This window comes from Gracilinanus agilis, chromosome 2 (assembly GCF_016433145.1).
Source record: "Gracilinanus agilis isolate LMUSP501 chromosome 2, AgileGrace, whole genome shotgun sequence".
Taxonomy (NCBI): Eukaryota; Metazoa; Chordata; class Mammalia; order Didelphimorphia; family Didelphidae; genus Gracilinanus; species Gracilinanus agilis.
The window spans coordinates 269,823,523-269,848,530 of record NC_058131.1 but is presented as its reverse complement, the minus strand read 5'-3'; the positions used below and the strand labels follow the sequence as shown (position 1 = coordinate 269,848,530).

Here is a 25,008-nt window from a genome sequence, read left to right as displayed (position 1 = left end):
CAAGTCACTGTTTACCTCTTAAAATGAGCTGGAGAATGACGTGGCAAACCACTTCAATATCTTTGCCAAGGAAACCCAGAAGGAATCACGAAGAGTGGTACACGGCTGAAAAGCAACCTAGCAACAACACAAGAAAACTGCCAGACTCCGAGCTTGTATTTTATCCTAGCAGCAACAGGAAATCACTGAAAATCCTTGAGCAGAGAATGGACCTGTTCTTTAGGAAGATTCTGTGGGCTGCAACGTGGAGGATGTGAGCTGAGGCAGCGAGGAGAGAGAATGGAATGAGCGATTGAGAGATTATTGGAGTAATCTTGGCATGAGATGAAGAAGTTATGAAACTCAGGTGGTAGTTATGGGAGTGGAGGGAAGGGTATAGAAATGAGAGATTTTGTGGAAGGAAAATACAGTGGTACTTTGCCACACCAATTTAATTCATTCCATGGCCGAGCTCGTAACCCAGTTTGTTCATGTGTCAAATTGAATTTCCCCCTTAAATGAATGGTAATTCAATTAATCTGTTCCGGCCCCCAAAAACCACATGATTTTTTTTTGTTCTATATGCTTTTAAATACAAAAATGTGTTTCATAAATAAATAAATACATTTATTGATAATAAGAAAGAATGTAAAGAAATAAACTTGCTTACGAAATGTTACTTACCTTCAGGGTCAGGCAAAGATGCTGGCAGAGAAGGTTTTCATTTCATGCACTCTTGCTTAACATAACTTACTCTCTATACATGATAATGTGTGAAATAAGAGTCATCACACAGCTCCAACGTACGACCTGTTGCAACTTTTTCTGGGTGTGTCTTTTCAATAAACTGTTAAATTTTTTCCCAAATCCTCAACATTTCCTTCATCTTGCTTGTACTGATTACCTCATCCATCTTGGGCTCCTCCCCACTAATTTCCTGCAAAGCCTCTGTATGCTGCTGCTGCTGCTGCTGCTGTAACTCCTTCAATTCCTCCATCACCAGGACCCATGTTAAAAGTTAAGAAATTTGCCAAAAAACTGATAAGAAAGACAAAAATAAAGAAGGGGCAGCTGGGTAGCTCAGTGGATTGAGAGTCAGGCCTAGAGACGCAAGGTCCTAGGTTCAAATCCAGTCTCAGACACTTCCCAGCTGTGTGACCCTGGGCAAGTCACTTGACCCCCATTGCCCACCCTTACCACTCTTCCACCTAGAAGCCAATACACAGAAGTTAAGGGCTTAATAAATAAATAAATAAACAAACAAACAAACAAATAAATAAATAAACAGATAGATAGATGAACAAATAAATAAATAAACAAACAAATAAATAAATAAACAAATAAGTAAATAAACAAATAAATAAATAAATAAAGAAGAAAGCAAAAGCAATTCAATACAGATGCTCACAGGGCTAAACGAGATAGCCTCATGTAACTTGTGAAATCCAACATTCGGCAGGCTATCTAGTGAAGGGTGGGCAAAAGCTTGTGATTCAAAGATCTGCTCATGACTTAAAGCAAAAAGTCCCCTTCGTGACTACTAGTATCTTGAGTCACTCATGACTTAAGGCACTCGTGTATCAAGGTACCACTGTAGTCAAAACTTGTTCATCGATTATCTGTGGGGAGTGAGAGAGAGTGAAGGTTTTCGGGGACCATTCTGAAGTTGCCATTATAAATTCCTGGAATGATAGTGATATCTTCAGCAGAAAGGGAAGTTTGGAAGTTGGAGAAGGAGCAGCAGAAGGTAATGAATTCTGCTTTGTACATGTTGAGTTTGAGACATCTACAACAGGCTCAGTCAGAGATGTCTGACAACAATTGGTCATGTAGAGCTAAAACTCAGGAAAGAAATAAGGGTTTGGGGGGGGGGCTTGGTGGTTCATTAGATTGAAAGCTAGGTCTAGAGACAGGAGGTCCTGGGTTCATATCTGGCCTCAGACACTTCCCAGCTGTGTGACCCTGGGCAAGTCACTTGACCCCCATTACCTAGCCCTTACCACTCTTCTGCCTTGGAGCCAATACACAGTATTGATTCTAAGAAAGGAAGGAAGGAAAGAAGGAAGGAAGGAAGAAAGGAAGGAAGGAAGGAAGAAAGGAAACAAAGCTGGATTTATTGGTTTAGGAGCCATTTACATAGAGATAAGAATTGAACTATTAGGATCTGAGATCATTCAGAGGAAAGGTTTAGAAAGAAAAGAGAACCAAGGCCAGGACAGAATGTTGGGGTACACCCATACTTGGGGGGTGGAAGTCAGAGGATGATCTCACTCTCCCTTTAGATCTTAGTTGTCTAAAGGGACTGTATGTTTGAAACAGCTTGGGTCTGCTCCAAATTTTCTATCTTTTGCATTCCCCTGCATCATACTCATTCTAAAGGTGCCAACGGGATGGGAAGTAGGTATGACTCATGTAGTCTTAGAGGTTTAATGTAAATGGATTTGCCACTCCTTTATGGGAAATGGGGCCAAAGAGGATTCATAGAGACCTTGCCCAAGATGCTGCAGAGGCAAGGGGACTCTCACCTGCTAGGATTGATATTGGGGCCCTAGGGCTGGGGGAGCAAAAGAAGGTGATGTCAGATGCATCAGAGAAAATCCTCCAAGTGGTCCCTGGAATCCAAATGTTACTTGGAGATGAGCCAGGAGACAAATCCCTTCCTCCAGGAGCCAGGATGTTTGGGCATCCTCATTTATCTCATAATGAGACTGTTCTCTTTCCTCTCTTTGTAGACTCTGATGTTAGATTTTGATTTTAGAGTTATCTGCTCATCCTCCTTGGCAAATAATCTCTAGGTGTGGCTGCTTCTTTGGCAGAAGTGAAGCCTTTGACTCAGAACTCCACCAGAGGAGAATGGAGATTTCAGTTTTCACTCCTTCTGGAGTGGGCGTGCTAGGCTGCTTAGGAGTTTTAAAGCTGCATCTTCCTTTTTTTTTTTTTTTAATCCATTCAGTAAAAATACTCTAATCTCTAATGTGAATATATAGTCCTTTGGGTCACATAAAGTTGGGAAGGAAACAAGAATCTTAATAGATTTTGGTCTGAGCTACATTTTGACAAAATTATGAAATAAGTTATAATCAATTAATCAGCAAACATTATGAGGCAGGCTCTGGACTAGGTCTTAGGGATAGAGATACAAAAACTCTAAACAATTTTTAATCTTGGGGCATTTAAAATGGACAACTTTTACAGATCCAACCTTAGACTAAATGATCTTGGGTTGATTCCTAAGGAGCTATGGGACACGCAGGTTGGTCTGTTCCTGAATACCCAGAGAGATAGCTTGGCATATAGTGGGCATTTAATAAATGATTATCGATTGGTTGGTTGATTAATAGGTAGGATTTGGGATGAAAACTGCAGGAAACCAGATTGAGTCTCTACATGCCAGAGAGACCGAAGGGGATCTGGGAGCTGGAGTACTTGCAGTCCGAGTTGTTCTGGGGTAATTTATGCAGAATTTGAATTCTGAGTAGCCATGGCTCCATCCACTTGACTTTCCTCCTCTAATGCCCCAGTAAGGCAGCCATTCCCGTGGAATGGAGAATTCCTGTACTCCTTAGACCTTAATGTATTTTCCCTCAAGAAAATTATAAGCTACTTGAAAGCAAGATATGTTATTATCAACATTACACTCTAGTCAAACAGGATTCCTAAAGTATTGCCTGAACTTGATATTCTATCTCTTTGTGCATTCATACAAGCTGTGCCGCCATTCCTATGGAAGCAGGTATTCAGAACTATGCTCCCTGTGCAAAGAGAAAGGCTCTGGGACCTGGCTGCATGGACTTCTGGGAATTATAGTCCTGAAGGGCAATGTCAGTTTTCCTCATGCCTGGAAAGAGAAGGATCCTGAGAATCCAGGGAGAAGACCAAGGAATGAACCACTCAGACTTTGTCACGTCATACCAGAATTTCCTTTCAGCATTGGGTCACCACATGGCCAGAAGCTGCCAGGGAGTTCATTATTTCCATTCTACCCAAATGTTCTCATACATGATATTATATGTAGTATATCCTTAATAAATGTTAAATGATTAATCAGCCAGAAACAGGGAGGGAATGTCTTAATATGTTCTGCATAGCTCATGTTACACCTGGGGACATACTTGTCCCTTAACTGCATTTCAAAATCCTTTTCTTCCTTCAAGAGGCAATTTGGTTGTTTGTCAGTTCAAGGAATGAGGAAGAAAGAAGGCTGAGAGACAACATGAATCATTTAACTTTGGAAAATTAATGTGGAAATTTGTTTTTAAAATAAAATAAAGAAATCAATTTGGGGGTTCACCCTAAGAAGCCTCTCATGATCACCTGAGTTGGTAGATTCTTCATCGTTGGATTTTCCAGTGACACATTATCTGGTCTCTTGCATGCCCCCCAGATCATTCTTTTTTTTTTTTTTTTTTAAACCCATACCTTCTTAGAATTTATACTGAGTATCTGTTCCAAGGCAAAAGAATGTTAAGGGATAGACACCTGGGCTGAAGCGACTTGCCCAAGTTCACACAGGAAGAAAGTGTCTGAGGCCAAATTTGAACCTAAGAATTCCCATCTCTAGGCTTGGCCTTCTAGGCACTGAATCATCTAGCTTCCCCTAGCCTGTCCATTCTTATATTATACTTATCTGTGTACTTGTGCCCTACTTTTCAAGGACTAGCTTAGCTCCATAAAGATGAGCTCATTAGACCTACGGATGAATTCTTTGGCCACAGCAACCTATGAAACAAAGACAGGTACAAAGAGATCCTCATTCTTCTTTCTGCTGCTGCAGTAACAGGAGCAAGACTAGTGGAAAAGAGATAGACTCACTTGCTGGTCATGCCAGAGCATTGCCTCCCTCCTTCTTGTACTTGTTCCCTTCCTTGGGTTCCTGGGAGAATGATACTCCCCCACAAAATCCTAAAAAACACCTCAGTCAAAAAAACTGTGGAGTGCTTAGAAAATGGTCAGACATGGAAGATATCAAGATCATCCACTATATACTGGGCCATCGCCAGTCATTCTGACTTCTGTCTTGTCACTGGACTGTGATGACTCTGAAAGAGAAAGTGAGTCTGAACAATTCTGCCTCACTTAAATCCAATTCACACACAAATAAAGATAATACTTTGTGATATTACTGGTCTTCTTCAAAAATGAAGGATGAACAACAAAAACAACAATAGCTGCTGCTAGTATAGTACACTAGGAGATCATTAAGGAGATGTTTACTTTGGAATATGAGAAGGCTTCTTAATTTCCTATAGAGATAAATTGATTGCATGAGAATTGGGTAATAGGTATGAAATACAATATTCACTTTAATCATCTACTTTACAAAAGTTTTCAGTGATTGTCTTACTACCACAGGCATAACACCTTTGAATAGTGCAGAGAGATGCACAAAGAAATCTAGAGGTAGCAATATTGGCTTTATTTAATAAAGGAAGCAGTTTTTAAAAAATAATTTAAAATTTTTTAAAGAAAAGAAATAGAGAATGGTAAGTGGCATAATTTTTGTACCATCTATATATAAGGATTAATTTAGCTATTTGGTATCCTATATGTGAGATCTTTATACAGTGGATGGATTCCTAAAGGACATAAATCAAGTCACTGTTGATGTTCTCACTATACTCATAATGAAAAGACAAAAAGAAATTGTGACTAGATGGAAGAATGGTTCAGTTTATAGTTCTCCTTGGAGAGGCAAGTAAAGGAGTTGTTGGAATTGGTTTCATCCTGTATTCAAAGGAAACTAAAGACAGAATTTCATGAGAGACTTGGGTCAACATTTATTTCAGTACTTAGGATGAGCATTTGCTGAAACAAAACAAAACCTACTGTGAAAACAAATGTAGTATATGCATCAACATCTGAAGCTAGAGATAAATTCTATGAAGAACTTGTTAAGGTCTTCCAAAAGTAAATGAACATAGACTTTAATTCTCAGGGACCTCATTTCAAAGATGGACAAAAGGATGACGAAAATATGTTGGAAAATATGTGTCACAAATAAATAAATAAGGGCAAAAGCTCATAAATTATATTAAAATCTCATGTCTCTAAATCATGAATATTTTATTCAAGAAAAGAAGAGAGAGGTTCTGATTAAGCAAGCATTCAATAACATGAGAAAATGGAATTGATTATATTTAAACAGAATTACTGATATTTCTGAATCAACAATCTGTGTAGTCAAATTCAAGACCAAATTAGGTGAATAAATAAAATGAAAAGATACTGATTATGTAAGTGCCACCATTTTCCAAGGAAGTTTAAACATTGTAAATCAGTTGCCTCAATGAGAAGATCAAAAGATCCTGGAAACCACTCAGTCAGCAAACTTACAGTTTTGACAAGTAGAGAGATATGGAAGGCAAAGGCATAGAGTATAAAGCTTATTTGTAGAATCTTGTGGAGAAGGATGATGGGATATTATAAACAGCATCACCTCACAATTCATTGAGAAACAGTAGAATAAAAAATATTGCCAAGAAATCTTGGCAAGGTCCCAACTAAGGGAAATCATCTCATGTAAAGTAGATAATGGGAAGGATCTGTGAAAATTTCCATAATAAACTCTTTTCTCTATTCTTGGCAACAGTAGAGAACTGTATATAGTCTCAAGTGTCATGGAATACAATGTGCTGCATATGAGGGTATAGAAATGGTGCAAAAGGGAAAAAAGGTAATGAGAGTAAATGGGGGGAGGCAGCTGGTTGGCTCAGTGGATTGAGAGTCAGGCCCAGAGACAGGAGGTCCTGGGTTCAAATTTGGCCTCAGATGCATCCTAGCTGTGTGACCCTGGGCAGGTCACTTAACCCCCATTGTCTAGCCCAGTGATTGCTAAAGTGGGCACTACCACCCCCTGGTGGGTGCTGCAGCGATCCAGGGAGGCGGTGATGGCCACAGGTGCATTTATCTTTCCTATTAATTGCTATTAAAATTTTTTAAAAATTAATTTCCAGGGGGCTAAGTAATATTTTTTCTGGAAAGGGGGCGGTAGGTCAAAAAAGTTTAGACCTTTCCATTCTTCTGCCTTGAAACCAATATCCAATATTGATTCCAGGATGGAAGGTAAAGGTTAAGAAAAATGGCAAAATCATTCTTAAGTCATGTAGAGGGTATTGGCTGTAGAGTAAATGCCATCATCAGATCCTCTTCATCATCACTATATATATATATATATATATCACCTATTATGTGCCAAGCACTGTGCTTAGCAATTTACAAATGTTTCATTTGATCCTTACAGCAATCTCTTCCAACAAGGTATCTCCTGTGCATCTGTCAAACTCATACAAGATTCCTTGAAAGATATTAACATTCTTCTATTATTAATTAATATCAATAACTATTAATCTATATTAATGTTGATTACGATATTAATATTAAATAAAATACTTCTAGGATTGTAGCTTAAGGCTGGCAGGAACCTTAAGAAGGTCATCTAGTCCAAACCCTTCTATTTACAGATAAAGAAACTAAGGTCTAAGGAGATTACGTGACTTGTCCCATGAGTGGAAAAAATCAGGTTCTTTAAATCTAAATCCAGGGTTCTTTATACCTATTAAAATCAGATACATAGATATTCTATCCACCGATTCATTTCTTTTTAACAGTTTTTGGCATAGCCATAAGGGAAAAGGAACTAAGAGAAAAAGAGAGTAGGAAACAATGGGTTCAGCGAGAGCTACATTTATTATCTCAACAATATCCTTGTTTGTGTACTCCTTTACACAGGAGATTTTTAGATTGTGGTTTTACATTATTCCTGAATATTTCATCAAACTGCTCACACTCTATGATGCCTATAACTATCTAGCTTTTACAATAGCTGATTTCCTATCATACCTGCCAGCAATAGTAGCCATGTTTATAACTGCCATTCAAGGGATCTGGGCTCTTAAAAAAGACAATACAATTACTTTTTGGCTCAAAGAAAGAAACTAATGAGGATTTATTTGCTGTGATGAGAGAACAATTGAGACTCATGATAGAAATAAACAACAAAATAAGATAAGGACAAGCTCTAGATGCTAACACCATAATGCAATTAGAGATAAAAGAACAGGTTTACAAACCCAAGGCAAATGAGAACAACAAGGCTAAAACCACAGACAGTTTTTCCCAAACCGATTTTGACAAACAGGAAACTACTCAAATTGAAGCAGGAGCAGTTGGCCCTACCACAGTGTCTCTGTATCCTATCATAGATCAAACCCAATTTAGGCCTGATGGTGAATTAGTCAAAATGAAGACTTACAAGGCATTTACAGCTCAAGATTTGGAGGTTTGGGGAGATTCCCCAAGTATTTCCTCTCACCTCACGAGTCAGCAAAAGAATTAAAAAGGACCTTCAATTTATTTAATCCGTCATATATGGACGTTGAATTTTTTCTTGATGAATTTTATACACCATCTGAAAAAGCTAAATTCCTGGAAGAAACTAGATCAAACCAGGATTTAACTGCTTGGCCTCGGGAATATGAAGACATTGATCGAACTGTGCCAGTAAATATGAGGAGGTTATTAAAACGTAGGGCAGATCTTCTAGAGGCTGTAAAAATCCATGCTAAAATCCCTAATGCTTGGAATAAGTTTGAAAAGTTGAGGCAAGCTGAGGACGAACATCCAAGTATTTTTCTGGACAGGCTAATTGAAAATTCAGAAAATTTTCTAGGGTACCATAGAGATCAAATTGCTGAAGCCTTACCCCACATAAGAAGACAATTCATTAAGGGGACTAGCATTCCTATACAGATTTACTTTAAGCAAAACTGCCCAAAATGGGAAGACCTAAGTCTGGAAGAAATGAGACAACAATGCCACCTACATACGTGAATCAGGAAACAAAGAACAAAAAATAAAATCAGAATTAGACTCAGAGAATGACAGAACAATATCAGAGTTAAAGAGACAATGAAAGGAGATGAAAAAATATAAGGAGAAAGAAGAATTAAAAAATCTAGCATTACAAAGAGCAAAAAAATCAAGCTTACAAACAAACTGAAATATTCCAACCAAAACAAATCAAACAACAAAATTCCAAGATGCTGTTTCTTGTCCCAAATAATGATTTTAACATACCACATTACATTACCTCTCAAATTCTGTTTGTTCGACCTTTGGTTATTTTATTTTATATTTAACCCTTACCTTCCTTCTTAGAATCAATACTGTGCATTAGATGTAAAACAGTAGAGTGGTAAGGCAATGAGGATTAAGTGATTTTCCCAGGCTCACACAGTGAGGAAGTGTCTGAGGTCAGATTTGAACTCAGGATCTCCCATCCTGGTGATCTATTGACTGACCCAATTAGCCGACCCCTTTTTCATTTTTAAAAATTAAATTCTATTCTTTTCCACTACTTAAATCTACTTATTTCCTTAACCCTTACATTTCTTCTATAAGGATAATATTAGAAAATAAGTATTATTTTATTAGTTTAGAGATAAGAAGTAGAGAAGCTGACTTGAGGAAGAATTGGAGTTTCAAATAGAGCTGAGAGAGAGTTTTGATTTCAACTGGTAGCAGTTATAACCATTATTTCTATGACAGTTACACTCTCTGGGTGTGGCATTCCAGGAGGGGGCTTCTGGCAGTCGACAGAGCCACACGAAGCTTCTTTCTCTCTCAGGGCTAGAGAAGGTAACATCTTTGCCTCTCTCTATCTTTGTCTGACTGAAAAACTTGAAGGAGTGGAATGTTTTCTTTTCCAACTTGGGAAACAATATTCATTTATCTGTTACTGATTATAGATTGGTTAAACTCTGAAAAGACCAAACAAAACCTGGTCTTTGGTTTGGACTCTGAGTCTAACTTGATTCTTGTGGAGATTCAACCAGCTAGCCTTGGTTATCTTTATAACTTAAAGGCGAAGTTAAGCGTTATATTGGTTAGGTTTATTTAGAATAGTATAAATTTGGTTAGTTAGATCAGGGAGGATTAGCATAGCCTGTGAACCACAGGAGAAAAGCAGTTCCTTGCAGCATCTGGGATTTTATTTGGGTGGAGTTAGAATCTCATAGAATTAGAAATCCTTTTCCCCTTATATATATTTAAATAAATAGTTTATTTTTCATAAACAAGAGTCTCTTTAGCATTCCTTGTGCCTGGCCTTGAAGGGAAGTTCATCTTTGAGCTTCACTTCACTTACCACTGAAGATACTTTGATAACATCTATAAAAAGTATCAGGAAACAATTTTAAGCCTTTATTTTCTAGTTCTTTGTCCTTTATTTGGGTGCTCACCTATTTTATTTTTACACTCCCCTCCCCACACATTGCAAAAGAAAAGCAAAACCCCTGTTTCAAATATGTTTAGTGAAGCAAAGAAAATTCCTTTACTGTTCATGTACAAAAAAAATACACTTCCATTTATATGTATAGCCTTTCTCTTCTTTTATCAGGAGGTAGATAGCATGTTTCATAAACTCCTTGGAATTGTGGGTAGTCATTGAGCTGATTAGAGTTCCCGAGGTTTTCAAAGGGGTTTTGCCTTTATAATATTGTTGCCATCACATATAAAATCATTCTCCTTGTTCTGCTTGCTTCACATTGTATCAGTTCATACAAGTCTTCCCAGGCTTTTCTGAACCTATCCCCATTTTCATTTTATACAGTATGATAGTGTTCCTTCATATTTGTAGGCTGTAACTTATGTCAATATTCTCCAGTGGATGGGCATCCTCTAAGTTTTTAATTCTGTGCTGTCCCAAAAAGAGCTGCTAGGTTTTGATTCATCTTTATGAATTTGTTTTCTTTGGGAGCCATTTGTTGTTAACGTGAAGTGAGCGATAACATGGAGAGACATCTGCTCACCAAAGTTGTTTGCCACTGACATGGACAACGTCCAACACAGAGCACTGATGGAAGAGGGCTTCCCTACAGCTGGCGAGGGCCTCCAGATGCTTCTGTTTACAGATGACATTGTGCTGAGGGCACCAAACCCTGAAATATTGCCTCTCAAATGAGATCTACAATCACTCAAAAGAACTGAGCCTAATGAACAAACCAGGTGGATGAAAATTAGCTATATTGTTCAGACTGCGATATGGAATATGGTGGACAAGCCCACTGAGCTGGGCTGTCAGTACCTATATCTTACTTGGACATTGAAAATGCACAATCAGTGGGGCGTGGAATTGAACAGGAGGAGGAGGAGAGCTGGAGGAGAGCAGGCTAGATTGCCTCTGGAAAGTTGGGTGGTGCTTTTAATGATCCCGAGTTTCTCCCTGAAACAATATTCCTCCAATTATGAGAAGCAGGGGTAGGGAAGAGAAAGGAATACACATTTATTTAAGTATTTATTCACTACTTTATCTTTAAATACTCACCTTCTGCTTATCTAAGTATCAGTTCTAAAAAGGGCTAGGAAATTGAAGTCAAATTATGTGCCCAGAGTCCCACAGCTAGGAAGTGTCCAAATCTAGATTTGAACCCAGGTCCTCCTGAGGAATAAGCATTTAGATAGTGCCTACTATATGCCATACACTGTGCTAAGTACTTTACAAATATATCTCATTTAATCCTTGCAACAACCCTGCAAGAAAGATGCTCGTATTATCCCCATTTTCCAGTTGGGGAAACTGAGATAGGCATAGGTAAAGTGACTTGCCCAAAGGTCAGTTTTGAATTTGGGTCTTCCTAACTCCAGGCCCAGCACTCTGAACCCTGTGGCACCACCTAGCTACCTCAAGGCAGTATGGCATAGTGTACAGAGAGCTGGCTTGGAATCAGGAGATGCTGAGTTCAAGACTTGACTCCAACATATTCGGTGTAACCTGGAGCAAATGACTTAATTTCTCCATATCTCATGCAGCTCTATAAGGCTGTAAATTATGGATCTGCTAGTCTGTATGGGGAGGAGTTCCTTACCAGGCACTAGACTGAAGAAGTCACAGTTTTGGTTAAAAAAAAATCCTTGCAGTAAATTTGGTGATGGGTGTGCACGGGGCCTGAGCAGTAAGAACTGACATTTATGGTGCCACTTTAAGGTTTACAAAGCACTCTCCTTTGACCCTTACAACAACCTCTTTGGGGGTAGGTATTATTATTTTTCTCATTTTAAAGATGAGATAAATGAGACCAAGAGAGGTAAGGTAATTTGCTCAGGGCTGCCCAACTAGTAAGTATCTGAGCTAGGATTTAAAATGAAGTCTTCCTGAACTCCAAGTCTGGGTGCTTTATACCCTATTATCAATTAATAATCAATCAATATTGCTTAAGAACCTACTATGTGCCAAATTAGAGGCAACTCGATGGTTTAGTGGATAGAGTGCTAGGCTTGGAGTCAGGAAGACCTGAATTCAAATCTAGTCTCAGACACTTACTAGTTGCTTATCTTTGGGCAAGTCACTTAACCTCTATTTTTCCTTACTCTATTGGAGAAAGAAATAACAAAGGACTCTTAGTATCTTTGCCAAGAAAACCCCTTGGACAGTATGGTCCATGGGGCTATGGAGAGCTGGGCACAACTGAATAGAAACAGTGTGTTGGGTTATCAGTAAAGAATTGTTCGAGGGGATTGGCATAAGAGGTGTCCTCAGCAGGATGCATGATCGTAGGAGGAGATAGTCTTATTACCTGATGGAGGAGAGTAAAGGATGAGTGAAGGGCCAGTCTTTGTGCCCCACTGGTAGACAGGTGCTTTCAAGAGCTCCAAGGGGAATGTTAGATAGACCCCTTGTGGGGGATGCAGGCAAGAGCCATGCAGGATGAGAATGGATCAATAGATGGTGAATTGTACTATCTGAAGGAGTATGCTCATTGTTGGGATCACAGCTCCATCAAAGTACACCCCTGGCCCCTAAGAATGTAAGAGCCTTTACGGGAGAGACTGCTTCGCTTTTGCTTTTGTATTTCCAGTGCCTGGCAGCTGTTTGCACATAGTAGGAACTTAATTAGTGATGATTGATTGATAAAGAGACTTGCCCATAATAACACAGCCAGAGAATGTCAGAAAAAGGGTTTAAACCCAGTCAGATCTTTCCCAACTCCTAGTCCAGTTCTTAATCATTGAAAAAGACTCTGATGTTGGGAAAGATAGAAGCGGAGGACAGAAGGGCCTGGCATGCTAAGGTCCATGGACTCATGACACCAAACATGAAATGAACAACCGAACAACACATTTTTCTATTATATCAAACTGCCTCTCCATTCATGAATAAATGAGTGCCCAGGTAGGGGCCACTTGTTGCTGTTGCCCTGAACCTGGCCCCCTGTGGCTCGGAGTTGTGTAAGGAGAGGAGTGAAAGGAAGGCCAAGTGCATCAGGGACCAGAGAAGGGAGTGCTATGAGAACTGGACCCAAAATGACTACCGTTGGCCTGGCATTTAGCCTAACTGAGAATCTGTCCTCCCTAGTTTCCAGGATGCTCACTGAGGATCTTGTTTCTTTCTTTTAGTGTTATCTTTCTTTTAACAAATTTCCACATACGTTTTCCAAAGTTATACGATTCATGTTGTCTCTCTCCCTTTTTTCTCCCCTCTTCCAGAGCTGACAAGCAATTCAGTCTGGTTGCACACATATATTTGCACATTATTCATTTTTGTAAGAGAAGAGTCTTATAAAACCAAAACCCCAAAACATGTGCCCAAATAAACAAGTGATAAATCATATGTTTTCATCTGTATTTCTACTCCAACAGTTCTTTCTCTAGAGGTGGATAGCTTCCCCTTTCATAAGTCTGAGGGGCCATTTCTGTGCCCGGACACCAGGTGGGCTGGTGAGGCCCCAGCCACAGACTGGTCCATTTATTTGAAAGTGGTGGTGCCAGGTTGTGTGGCTCCTTGAACCTCCTCAGCTTCCTCTTCTGAATAAAGTTTCACAGATGGCCCACTCTGACTGCCTACATGGCCCATGGCAGTTCTTGGGCTGTGAGCCTTGACCACACTTTACTTAGCATGCTTGTCTTGTGATGTTTTATATTTTATTTATCAGTGGCTCTTATCTAGGGGAGAGCTGGTAAATATTTAACAACCAGTTCCCTGAAAAGACAGGATAGCTTTTTTTTTTTTTTTTTTTTTTAAATCTTCTATCTTGGAACAATACTAAGTATTGCTTCCAAGGTAGAAGGGTGGTAAGGGCTAGATAAATGGGGTTAAATGACTTGCCCAGAGTCACATGGCTGGGAAGTGTCTGAGGTCACATTTGAATCCAGGACTTCCTTCAGGACACACTTTAAAACTTCATCTACATTATTAATGCTTTGTCCGCCACTTTCTTAAATCAAGGCAATCAACAAAGTACAACAAATCAACAAATTGAGCCCTCATTTGTATCAGAGCTAGTTCCATTTTACCCTTGGCTCTAATCCCTTTCCAAAACTGGCAGCTTCATGAGGGCAGGAACAGTGTCTTCCCTAAATGTTTTTCTATTTCCCCCAGTACTAGAGAAAGGACTTTGTGCAAAGTAAGTGCTTAATGAATGTTTGCTGAGTGTATGAATGAGAAGAAGAATGGCTGTGGGAAACATCCTGTTCTGGGTGAGGAGGCCATTGCCACCAGACCTGACTCAGTGCTTCCCCCAGGTGACCCAAAGTTCGACCTGCAAGGTGATGGTGGTGAAGATCTACAAGAATGATGTGGACCAACTGGTCATCCTGAGGGAGATCAGCCTGTTGCAGAAGCTGTCCCATCCCAACATTGTCAGGTGGGTGCTGGGCCTGGGGATGAGGGAGTCAGGGATAGGGATTAGGTGGCCAGACAGCTTTAGGGTGGGGAACCCCAGGGACAGACAGACAGACATACACACACCCCTCCACCCCCTCCTTCCCTCTCTCCCTTCCTTTCTTTTTCTCTCCCTCTCTCTCCCTCTCTTCCTTCCTCTCTCTTTCTCCTCCCCTCCCCTTCCCTCCCCTCCCCTCCCCTCCCCTCTCCTCCTCTCTCTCTCTCTCTCTCCCCTTCACCTTGTCCAGATATCCTCAGCCCCATGCTCCAAGCTGCCGTGTATTAAACTCTGCCCCACGTCTCTGGGAGCCTCCTGTTCCACACAACCCCGTGTCAAAGGAAGCCTCATGTTACATGCAGCTACCTGTCACAGTCAGGCCAACTCTCAATAATAATGCAGCAGGACATTACATGCCAATAGATTACATGTAGGGTTACATTACGCAGCAGCATGAACCTTGCAGTGCCTCATTACACTTCCACGCTCATGTACCCGCTGGCATGGTGTCAGCACTGCCATATTGCTGGCATTCGGATGCTGCCCATAGTGTGCGTATCTGGTGAATATTCTTTTGGGGTCAGAGCTTAGGGGACTCGGGGGAGGATGGGAGAGGACTCCAAGTCAATGGCCGTGTCATCTGCAGGTACCTCGGCATCTGTGTAAGGGATGAGAAGCTGTATCCGATCCTGGAGGTGAGAACCAAGAACCCAGGCTAGAGCTGAGCTGAGCTGCATGTGAGAGTGGGAAGGTGCACTCCTTGGCTTCCATCACTACTTCTCCTTGGCCTGACTAACGAGGCTCTCTCTCTCTGGTGATAGTAGCCCCCTTGGGAGAACAGCTCCCAGCCCCTTGTCTGATGCTCCCTATTGTCCCATTTCACAGAGATGGGCAGTTGATTTGCCTCTAGCCATGCAGCAGACAGAAGTTATGTGTAAAGGGAACCCAGGCTTCTGGGCTTCCAGCTCAGGAATCTAACCACTTAGTTGCTTTTCTTGAACTTGGGAGTCTCCAGGAAGCCAGACGTGGATGGGTAAGGGTTTCTGCTGTTTCAGAATGTCAAAACTTAAGGGGGGAGTTCAGAGACCAAGGCCACTGAACCAAATATCCTAATTTTATGGATTGGGAAAACTAGGGCCAAGAAAAGGAAGTGATCACCACTGCATGTCAGTGGGTTTTTTTTTAAGTTCCTCTCTCTGCTTGGTGCCTGGCAAAGAATATCTTTGAAATATTGGGATCCGTCTCTTGGGCCCCTTTGTAGCAAGGTGATAGCCATGTCCAGCCCAGTATCCTCAGGGGTCTTATCAGGTCACACCCAGATGAGTGCCCCTTCCCCCTTCTTTTCTCCCCTGCAGTATGTAAATGGCGGCTGCTTGGAAGAACTCTTGGCCAGACCGGAGGTGCCTCTGAGCTGGAAGGAGAAGGTAGCTCTGGCCTGTGACATTACCAGGGGCATGGTGTATCTGCACTCCAAGAATATTTACCACCGGGACCTAAACTCCAAGGTAGGGGACAAGTGGAGACCCAAGGACAAACCCATGCCCTGGCCCCAAGCCCAGAACTCACAGCGGCCGCCTCTCCTGCTCTACCTCTCCCCACCCCCTCAGCCCTGGCATCCAAACTCTAACCTCCTTCCTCTTTCCTCGTGTTCCTTGGGAGTCTTGACCCTGCTACCCTACCCCTATTCCATCCTTAGTTATTACCTTTTCCTCCTTTACCTCTATTCCAGAAAGGAAAAGCTGAGTCCCAAGTCCAACCCATTCTTCATAACCTAAGTCCCATTCAGACCTTCAGCAGTCATGTCTGGTAACACTATTCAGGGAGGACTACTTGGGCACAAAGGCAGGCCTCACCTTTTGTCTTCTAAGGTCACAGAATCGCACCATGCACGGCTGGTTCCGGGATCCAAAGGCTGATGAGAGGGAGAGGGAATGAGAGGGAAGAGGGAGGTGGGAAGCGATGCCTTTCTTGACAGTTGTGCCCCATGAGGGATAGACTCTTGAGTAGATGGGGATCGAAGGAGGGCCACAGTGGCCCAGAATCTCTGGCCCAGCTAAGGCAAGGAGAGTCTGGGGGCCTGGGCCATAATCCACGAAAGGGCAATCAGGTCTTCCAACCTCAGGTTCTCCTTCTAGAACTGCCTGATCCGTGTTACACCTCGAGGCCGGGAGGCCCTGGTTACCGATTTTGGCCTGGCCCGAGAAGTGGTAGAGATGCCTGCCACAGACCCTGAGCGGAAGCTGTCCCTGGTGGGCTCGGCCTTCTGGATGGCCCCCGAGATGCTCCGGGGGGAGCCCTATGACCGGAAGGTATGGCCTGATGCTCCAGTCCTTCAGAGGCTGACACATAACTTATAGAAGAGGTATATGTTAGGATTTCTCGCTGCCAGGAAAATGAAGGCTCCCTAAGCTTGAGGAATTTAAAAATAAGGAGGAGACTAAAATTGGTTTCTCCCACCCATTTTGGTTCCTTCATTTGGCAGTCAATGCATTTACAGTGAGTGATTATATGGTGAAGCCCTGCTTTTGCTCAAGGGTGGGGGGAAGGAAAGCCACATCAGACTTACGTGTCCAAAGGAGATTCGCTGACAGTCAGCTAGAGCCAGGAGTGGGACGCTGCTGCAGCTGGCCTCCACATTGGCTTGGGACGTTGCTGTAGCCATCTCTGGGGGCATTAAGGGCGTTCCTTCCTTTTGGGAGGTTCCACGATGATGACTGAGGGGCAATAAGGTGTTATCTGCTTATCTTCTCTTTCAGAACTACTCTTAGGAATCTTTGGGACCAGGAATTGGTTGAGGGGGATAAGAATATGTCGTGCTAAGAGTTCTGAGCCTTCTGGGCCCAGGTGCCTACTTGCCTATGAGATTGTTATTGGGAAAAGAAAGGGAGACTTTGGCTGGCTTTAGGGATGGAAGCTAAAAAGAAAGGGATAATTAGCTCTTACAGGATACTGGCAATGGCCTTTAATTATTTATTCAAGGGAGGAATCAAAGGCCTTATGGAGATGTTTATATTTCTTTTTAACTCCCCCTTCCCCCATCTTGAGATTCAGAATGAGGAAGAAGAGCCTTTGCATTTACCAAATCTCTAAGAAGCAAAACCATATGCCTAAATACATATTAAGAAGGAGAAATAGATAGAATTTCTGAGGCCAGCTCTTATGCGACGCAGCAGCCAAAATTCTCTTGGCCCAACCACTGGGTGTGGGAGCCTCTGTGATGAGATCTTGGCCACGGGTCTGTCCCTGATTGAACAGACACATGCATTTTCTCATTTTCCCCAAAATGTGGCAGAAAGTGGAGGATGTTCCCACCTACACTAGTCCTAAACACCCACACTAGGAGAAAGAGGAGAGTTTCAGATTAACACGTGAGGAAACACAAGGTAGCATTGCTATCAATTGAACTGTTTCCAGAATGCTGAGGGGGCTGAGTAGAATTCCATTTGGGTGAGGTTAATAAAGCCTCTAGGAAGGGAATTTGCCTCTCATCACTGAAGGTCTCTCACTGTGCTCTGGGGAGGGCAGCTGCTCGTGTCCCCTGTTGCCCCAGCTCCTCCCTGTTTTTTGGCCTTGACAGGTAGATGTGTTCTCATTTGGCATTGTCCTTTGTGAGATCCTTGGTCGGATTCCTGCTGACCCTGAGGTTCTTCCCCGGACACAGGTGAGTCATACAAACATCATTATATGGGAAAATAATAAAAATGTATTAAAAAATAAAGGAAACAGAGTGCAAGGTATTAAAACTATATGCAAAGGGGCAGCTGGATAGCTCAGTGGATTGAGAGTCAGGCCTAGAGATGGGAGGTCCTAGGTTCAAATCCAGCCTCAGACACGTCCTAGCTATGTGACCCTGGGCAAGTCACTTGACCCCCATTGCCCACCCTTACCACTCTTCCACCTAGGAGCCAATACACAGAAGTTAAGGGTTTAAAAATGTAAAAAAATAAAAACACACAAAAAAAAAACTATATGCAAACCAGATATGGAAACTAAGTGAACTCTCCTGGTTTTCCCTCAGGCTCTCAGGAATAACCCCAAGATATAGAGAGCTTTTAGTGACTGAAAGGTTAGAGGACTCCTTTGGTTTCTGGTTTAGACCAGAAACAGGCCCTTTCTATTATTCAGGATAGGAAAAAAAATTTCCCAAAAGCCCACAAAGTGATCAAGTATACGAAGCGAGTTGTTGTTGGTGGTGGGGTCCAATGGGAAGGTCTGGGCTACTAGAGTTAGAGTTGATGGCTGGCTAATGCCTTTGGTCAGAAGCCCAAATTTTCACCACTCTGGTTAGGAACTCCCTGCTTTTTGAGGGAAAGATTATGCCATATTTATTTATGTATTCCCTAAGGCAAGTAGTAAATATTTAATAAATGTTAGTTGAATTGAGTTTTCTGTAGACCTGAGGGAGAGAGTGAGGGAGCAGTTCTGTGAATGAGAGAAGGATTGGGAGACTCTGTGTAAGACAGCCTGGAGTAGTTACTTCCAGTGGTTTCCCCTCATCCCCCCCAGAAATCTCTTTATAGGCTGATTTCTGGGAGGATATCGCAGTCACTTCAAGTGTTAGTTGATGAAGTGATTATAAAGAAGTACTCCAGGCAGGAATCCCCTACTAACTCCCATAGTGCCCCATAGGCTAAGAGACCTTGGGGGAATCGAGTTTGCCAGGAGGCAGGTGACGTGGGGGCCATAATGATGATAACAGGTAATTGACCCCCAAGATGGCAGTGGGAAGATTCAGTTGTGAATCCTGCCTTTTTTCATCTGTGGTTTTGTTTGGGGATGGGATGGGGCAGATTTCTATAAGAACTTTCTTTTGCTGGGCACAACCTCAGTAATGACATTTCTCTCCATTCAGGACTATGGACTAGATGTAGCTGCATTCCAAGGGATGGTCAGTGAGTGTCCCCCACATATCCTAGATTTGGCTGCCAGCTGCTGCCGGGTAGGTCCGCTGTCCTCCCACCCTTACCTTATCCCTCTTCAGCCTAGACTATCCAGGAAATGAGTGTCAATCAGCCTGTAGTAATAGCTTTGGGTAGGTGGTACAGTGGGTCTTAGAGTCAGAAAGGCCTCAGTCTTGTCTTCAATTAACTGTGGCCCTGAGCAAGTCATTTAGGCTATTTCTCCTTCAGTTTCCCCATCCATAAAACGAGAATAATAAAACTTTACAGAGTTATTGGAAGGTTGGATTGAAATAATTTCATAAACTCTGAAATCTCTATAAATGCTAACTTTCCCCCCACCCCCTTGTTCACATGTCAGCCCTATAGAAATGTTCTTGAAGCTACCTATGAAGTGTGTGGCCTTGGGGAAGTGCTTGTCTCCTAGGGGTTCTGGTCCCATCCTATAATAGGGCAGACTTTTCTAACACCTAATCCATTGCTAGAACCAACCAGAGTAGGCCCTGAGAACAGAGGAGACCTATGGGGAAAGGACTTCAATAGGGGCTTTGTATGTTCTAGCCTTTTCTCTTTTTCATCTCTCAGTTGGAAGCTTTGAAGCGGCCATCCTTCACTGAGCTCCTTGAAGAATTGGAAGAGATGGCTGAGATACTGGACTCCCAAACAGCCAGTTAGCTTTTGGGGCGTGAACTTGGGTGCCTGCTCCCACCTGCCTCTCCTGCAAGGACAGACGGGGCTTCCCTACATGACTGAGCCGTAAGCAGATCCAGAAAGGGATAGCTCCCTGCCTCAGCTTCCACAGACTTGTCTGTGCTTGTTCTGCTGGCTGCTTTCTCAGAAGATTGGGTGATAAAGGGAGCTCAGCAGATAATACAGGGAGAGAGTTGTTACAGAAATGACTCAGATGGGAACATTTTCTGGGACTCATCTGTAATATAAATAACCAGACGTGCTCACCGGATGGATGGAAATGACTACTTTCCCTTGTGGGTTCCGTCATGGGCACCCTGGAACTTCCCAAGCCGGCATGGCAACTATGGGTCAATATTCCTTTTGGGGAAGAAAAGATTACTAGGCCAAAGCTGAAAGTCAGTAAGGGTCAGGAGCTGAAACTCGACCATCTCCATCCAACTCCTTCCACGGCCTTGGCAGTGATCCTCTTAACTCTGGAGAAATGTCCACCCTGGGCTCCTGCTTTCCTGATTGGTGACTTCCTCTTCTGGACCATTATTTCAAGAAAAGTCGCAGCTATGCCTCACTTTTCCTCTGTAACCTTTTTGTCCCTCTTCACGGGCACCCTTTCTTCCTCTTCTTTCTCTCTCCTTCAGTCCCTTCTGGATTCATGAGCCATGATCAGATGAACGCTGGCCGTGTTCTTGCTCAGTCTGCTCCACTAGACCCATCATGATCTCTGTAACTTTCCCACCTAAGTGGCCTTTCCTGGCCACCACTCTCCTCTGTGTGTTGTTTCTCCCAATAGAACGTAAGATCGCTGAGGTCAGGGACTGGCTTCAGTTTTTGTAGATGTACCTCCGTTATGGAAACGGATGAATGATGCACAGGCAGGGGAAAGTTAGGACAAAGGGCCCCTGAGTTACTGGCTCTGTAGCCACTATCTCTGATCTCTTTGGGGCTCCTTGGGAGACCCATCCCCCTGGGATTAAGAAAGCCAAGGTCTAAATTTGAGCTCCCCAGTTCCTACTGTCCCTGAGGAAGCCACGAGGGCTAAAGGGATGAGGGGAGATTTGTATAAAGCCAAATTCCACTCTCTCTCCCTCCTTTGACCTGGGAGGAAGGGGGAGGAGAATTTGAGGATGAGCTTTCCTGAGCCTGGAATCATCTCATAGCTACAGATATGACCAGTCCACCTGACTGAGTATCAACATGATTCTCTCTCCCTGGGATGTAGGCAGCCCCACAGATGGTCCTTCTTATGTACCCCTCTTCCCTCCTGCGAGGCACTCTATCGAGGTTTCATCTCAGTCTGTGTCTTGGCTCATTCCAGCTGTGTGTCTCTGAGAGAGGTCACTTCCCAGGCCAGCCCGAGCAGCCTGACCACCCAGATGCCCAACTACACTGGTGGGTGAATGGGTATCGAATATTGATTTACATGTGGGAGATCTTCCTCCCCCTCTACTCTCCCAAGAGCAGAATAATTCGCAACCCCATGAAATGTTTTCCCCAATGCTATCACCTTGAAAATCCCAGCTAGCTTTCTTCATGGGCCAGTGAAGTTGGAATGAGCAAGGGACAGCCAAACAAAGCAGGGGTGATGTGGGGAGCACAAGGCAGGGAGCCTGGCTATTGAGTTTCACTATGTTTTGCTGTGTGAATTTGAAGAAGTCACTAAAACTCTGGGCCTTATTTTCTCCATGGGATTAAGAGGGGCCTGTCAAAGTTTCTCCAAATGTCCCATGTGAGGTATGCCTTACCCTCTGTGGGGACTGTTTGCAACCCTTGAAGCACCAACTGGATGGTTGGACAATATCCTTGCACCCATCTTCCCCCACTCAAGGCTGGGTTCTGGGCTTGAGGATAGGGCAGAATTCAGTGAATTTATGGTTCTTGGGTGTAGAACATAACCACCAGATGACCTTGGGGGGAAGGAGAACGTCCTGGGCAGCATGGGAAACATGGGCAGACACAGCATGTACTCCAGAACTGCTCTGGTTCTGTTCCCCTGATCCAAGGTCCTAGGAAAAGTCTTACTAAATAGAAGAAATAAAGCTTGTTGAATCTGATAAATTGTTGGTGTTTAGTCATTTATTTTTTTATACTTCCTGACCCCTTTTGGGGTTTTCTTGGCAAAGATCCTGGAGTGTGGTTTGCTATTTCCTTCTTCAGCTCATTTTATAGATGAGGAAACTGAGGCAAAAAAGGATTAAGTGACTTACTGGGGGTCACATGGGCTAGTAAGAGTCTGAGGCCAGATTTTGAACTCAGGTCTTCCTCACTATAGGCCCAGCACTCTACCTACTGTGCCATCTAGCTTCATGCAATCTGTGTTTTGTTCTCAACAGAAATTCTGTGTGTATATGAGTGTTGGGGAGTGGGATGTCCCCAGTTGTGTCTTGTGTGTCAGATTAAATCTGTACATATTGCCCTGTGTGTGTACACGCATATACATCTGCATTTATATAACTGTGTATATGTCACTAAATGTGCATTGCTGGGGAATAGGAAGATTTGAATTTGAGTTCTGGCTCTGACACTAGCTGTATCACCCTAGACTAGTTATTTCATCCTTCTAGACTTTATATCCTCCTCTGTAAAATGGGCATACATCATGCTTGCATTATCTCAGGAGTTGGTCTGTGTGTGTGATTAAAGCTTTGTTAGCCAGATTAGGGATAGGTCTGTGACCTGAGTTTGAAATATTCATTTCTCTGCCCTGCCCCTTCTCTGTCCCTGGAAAGAGAGGCCTCTTGCTCTGGAAATCCAAGGTTTAATAAACAGAGTTTTCCCATGGCTTGGGGTAAAGGACTCTCTGTTTCCAGCCATGACGAAATTCTCCCATGTTGGTGTATTACCTTAAGCTAAATGAGGATACTTAGAGACCCAAATGGGATTTCTTCTTTGTGTCACAATCCTTCCACCTCACCCCATGTGTCTTTAAATATATGCATATGGAGGGCAAATAGGGAAAGGGGTGGGACTGGCACATAAACTTTTTTCTGATGTCCCAAACAAAAATGATCACTGGGAGGCCAATTTGAATCACCCTTTAATATCTGAGATTCTACAATGCACGGCGCCCTCAAAAGCTTCAGAAAAAAAGGGCTGGTGTTTCTGACAAAAAATTACACCCCAAACCCTATTCCCAACTATAATCCCCTACCCTACTCGGGGGGTGGGGGGACCATTTAGAAATCTTTTCTTATGATGGCTTAAAATCAATGGCAGATATTTAAAATTCTACAGATTGCTCAAGAAACAGTGTAATTGGGGGAGCTAGATGATAGACCTGGGGACCGGAGGTCCAGGGCTCAAATCTGACCTCAGATACTTCCTAGCTGTGCGACCCAGGACAAGTCACTCAACCCCAGTTGCCTGGCCCTTACTTACCTTCTGCCTTGGGACCGATATACAGTACTGAATCTAAGAAGGAAGGTAAGGGTTTAAAAGGAAAAAAAGAAAAAGTGTCATCTTTGAATAAGGCTGGATTCTGAGAATCCTCCCTGGACGTAACTGAAAACCAAAGGTAGGGGAGAAAGAAACAGAATCCTACACTCAGGACAACACTAGAGGAGGTGGGTTAAGTTACCATTAGGGAAACGTCAACGTAGCACCCAGCGCCTCTCCTTATGGCTCCCTTCTCAGTTATCCCCAGGTCCAGTGGAGCTCCAGAGCTCACGAGCCCCTGCGGACATTTCTTTTATCAGATCAGACCAGACGACCAGGAGTTCAAGGCAAAGACATTTAATGAAACAGAATAGTTATGCTAAAACAGGGAGTGAATCAGGTATTCAACATTCTTGGCACTCATTCTCCAATAATTGCCACCTCCGTGTGTGCTGCCCGGGGAGCCCTGGTCTAAGCTCTCAAATAACCATTCTGTCCTCTCAACACACTCTGAAGGGGATGATTAATCGCAGAGAGCTACTAGAAATATTTATCACAGCTCTTGGGAACATTAGGCCTTGGTGAAGGAAATGAGGAGCACCGAAACTCTGGGCAGGTTTTGAGAGTCCATTTTCTCAACACAGGAAGTGGAGAGAATGCCAGAACTCAGAATATAGATGCTGTTTTCTACCCATTTTTTCCTATCACCTCTCCCTCCCCATACTTGACAATCCTATGTCTTACACTTAAAAACGAGTCTTTGAACAGTTTATTTTGGGGAGCAAGGAGGTGGGGTGGGTATATGAAACTGTGAATCTATTATATACAGTTTGTTTCTGTTCTTTTCATTTCAATGAAAAAAAGTGTTTTGAGGCAAATAGGTAGCATAGTGAATAGAACACCAGGTATGGAGTCAGGAGATCCTAGGTTCAAATTTGATCTCAGACACTTCCTAGCTGTGTGACCGTGGGCAAGTCATTTAACCCCAAATGCCTAGCCCTTACTATTCTTCTGTCTTAAGACATGAAGTAAGAGTTTAAAAAATTCTTCAATGACCTTTCTTTTTTGACATCCCTATCACTAGCTTCCCCCATAGCTCAGGGGTCCAGTGGGGAAGAGTGCTGGACTGGGCGTTAAGAAGACTTTAGTTTGAATTCTACCGCAAATACATATTCTATCACATTTACACTCTGCACAGAAATTGATAATTGGGCTGATGAGATCATTAAGTGAAACTAGTATAGAACAGAAAGAGAAGAGGATCCAGAGCAGAGTCTTGGGGGAGAATCAGAGTTAATAGGTTAATAATATTAATAATAATAATGGATAAAGAGTCAGAAAAAGGGCAGTCAGAAAGCCAGGAAAAAAAACAAAAGCTGAATTTTCTCTTTTGCCTTGAACTGGATCCTGGAGGA

The 25,008-nt window shown here is 42.6% G+C and overlaps 1 protein-coding gene across 1 annotated transcript in view; it reads left to right on the top strand.

Moving 5' to 3' along the window:
• Window positions 1-20,233, top strand: part of LOC123235144 (dual specificity testis-specific protein kinase 1-like) — a 31,257-nt gene extending 11,024 nt beyond the window's left edge. The window contains exons 2-8 of the mRNA XM_044661214.1: window positions 14,497-14,618; window positions 15,280-15,328; window positions 15,989-16,138; window positions 16,769-16,942; window positions 18,211-18,294; window positions 19,486-19,572; window positions 20,117-20,233. Coding sequence (XP_044517149.1) covers window positions 14,497-14,618; window positions 15,280-15,328; window positions 15,989-16,138; window positions 16,769-16,942; window positions 18,211-18,294; window positions 19,486-19,572; window positions 20,117-20,206 — 756 coding nt within the window. The 3' untranslated portion in view covers window positions 20,207-20,233. The remainder of the gene's footprint in view (window positions 1-14,496; window positions 14,619-15,279; window positions 15,329-15,988; window positions 16,139-16,768; window positions 16,943-18,210; window positions 18,295-19,485; window positions 19,573-20,116) is intronic.
• Window positions 20,234-25,008: the final 4,775 nt, after the last annotated feature.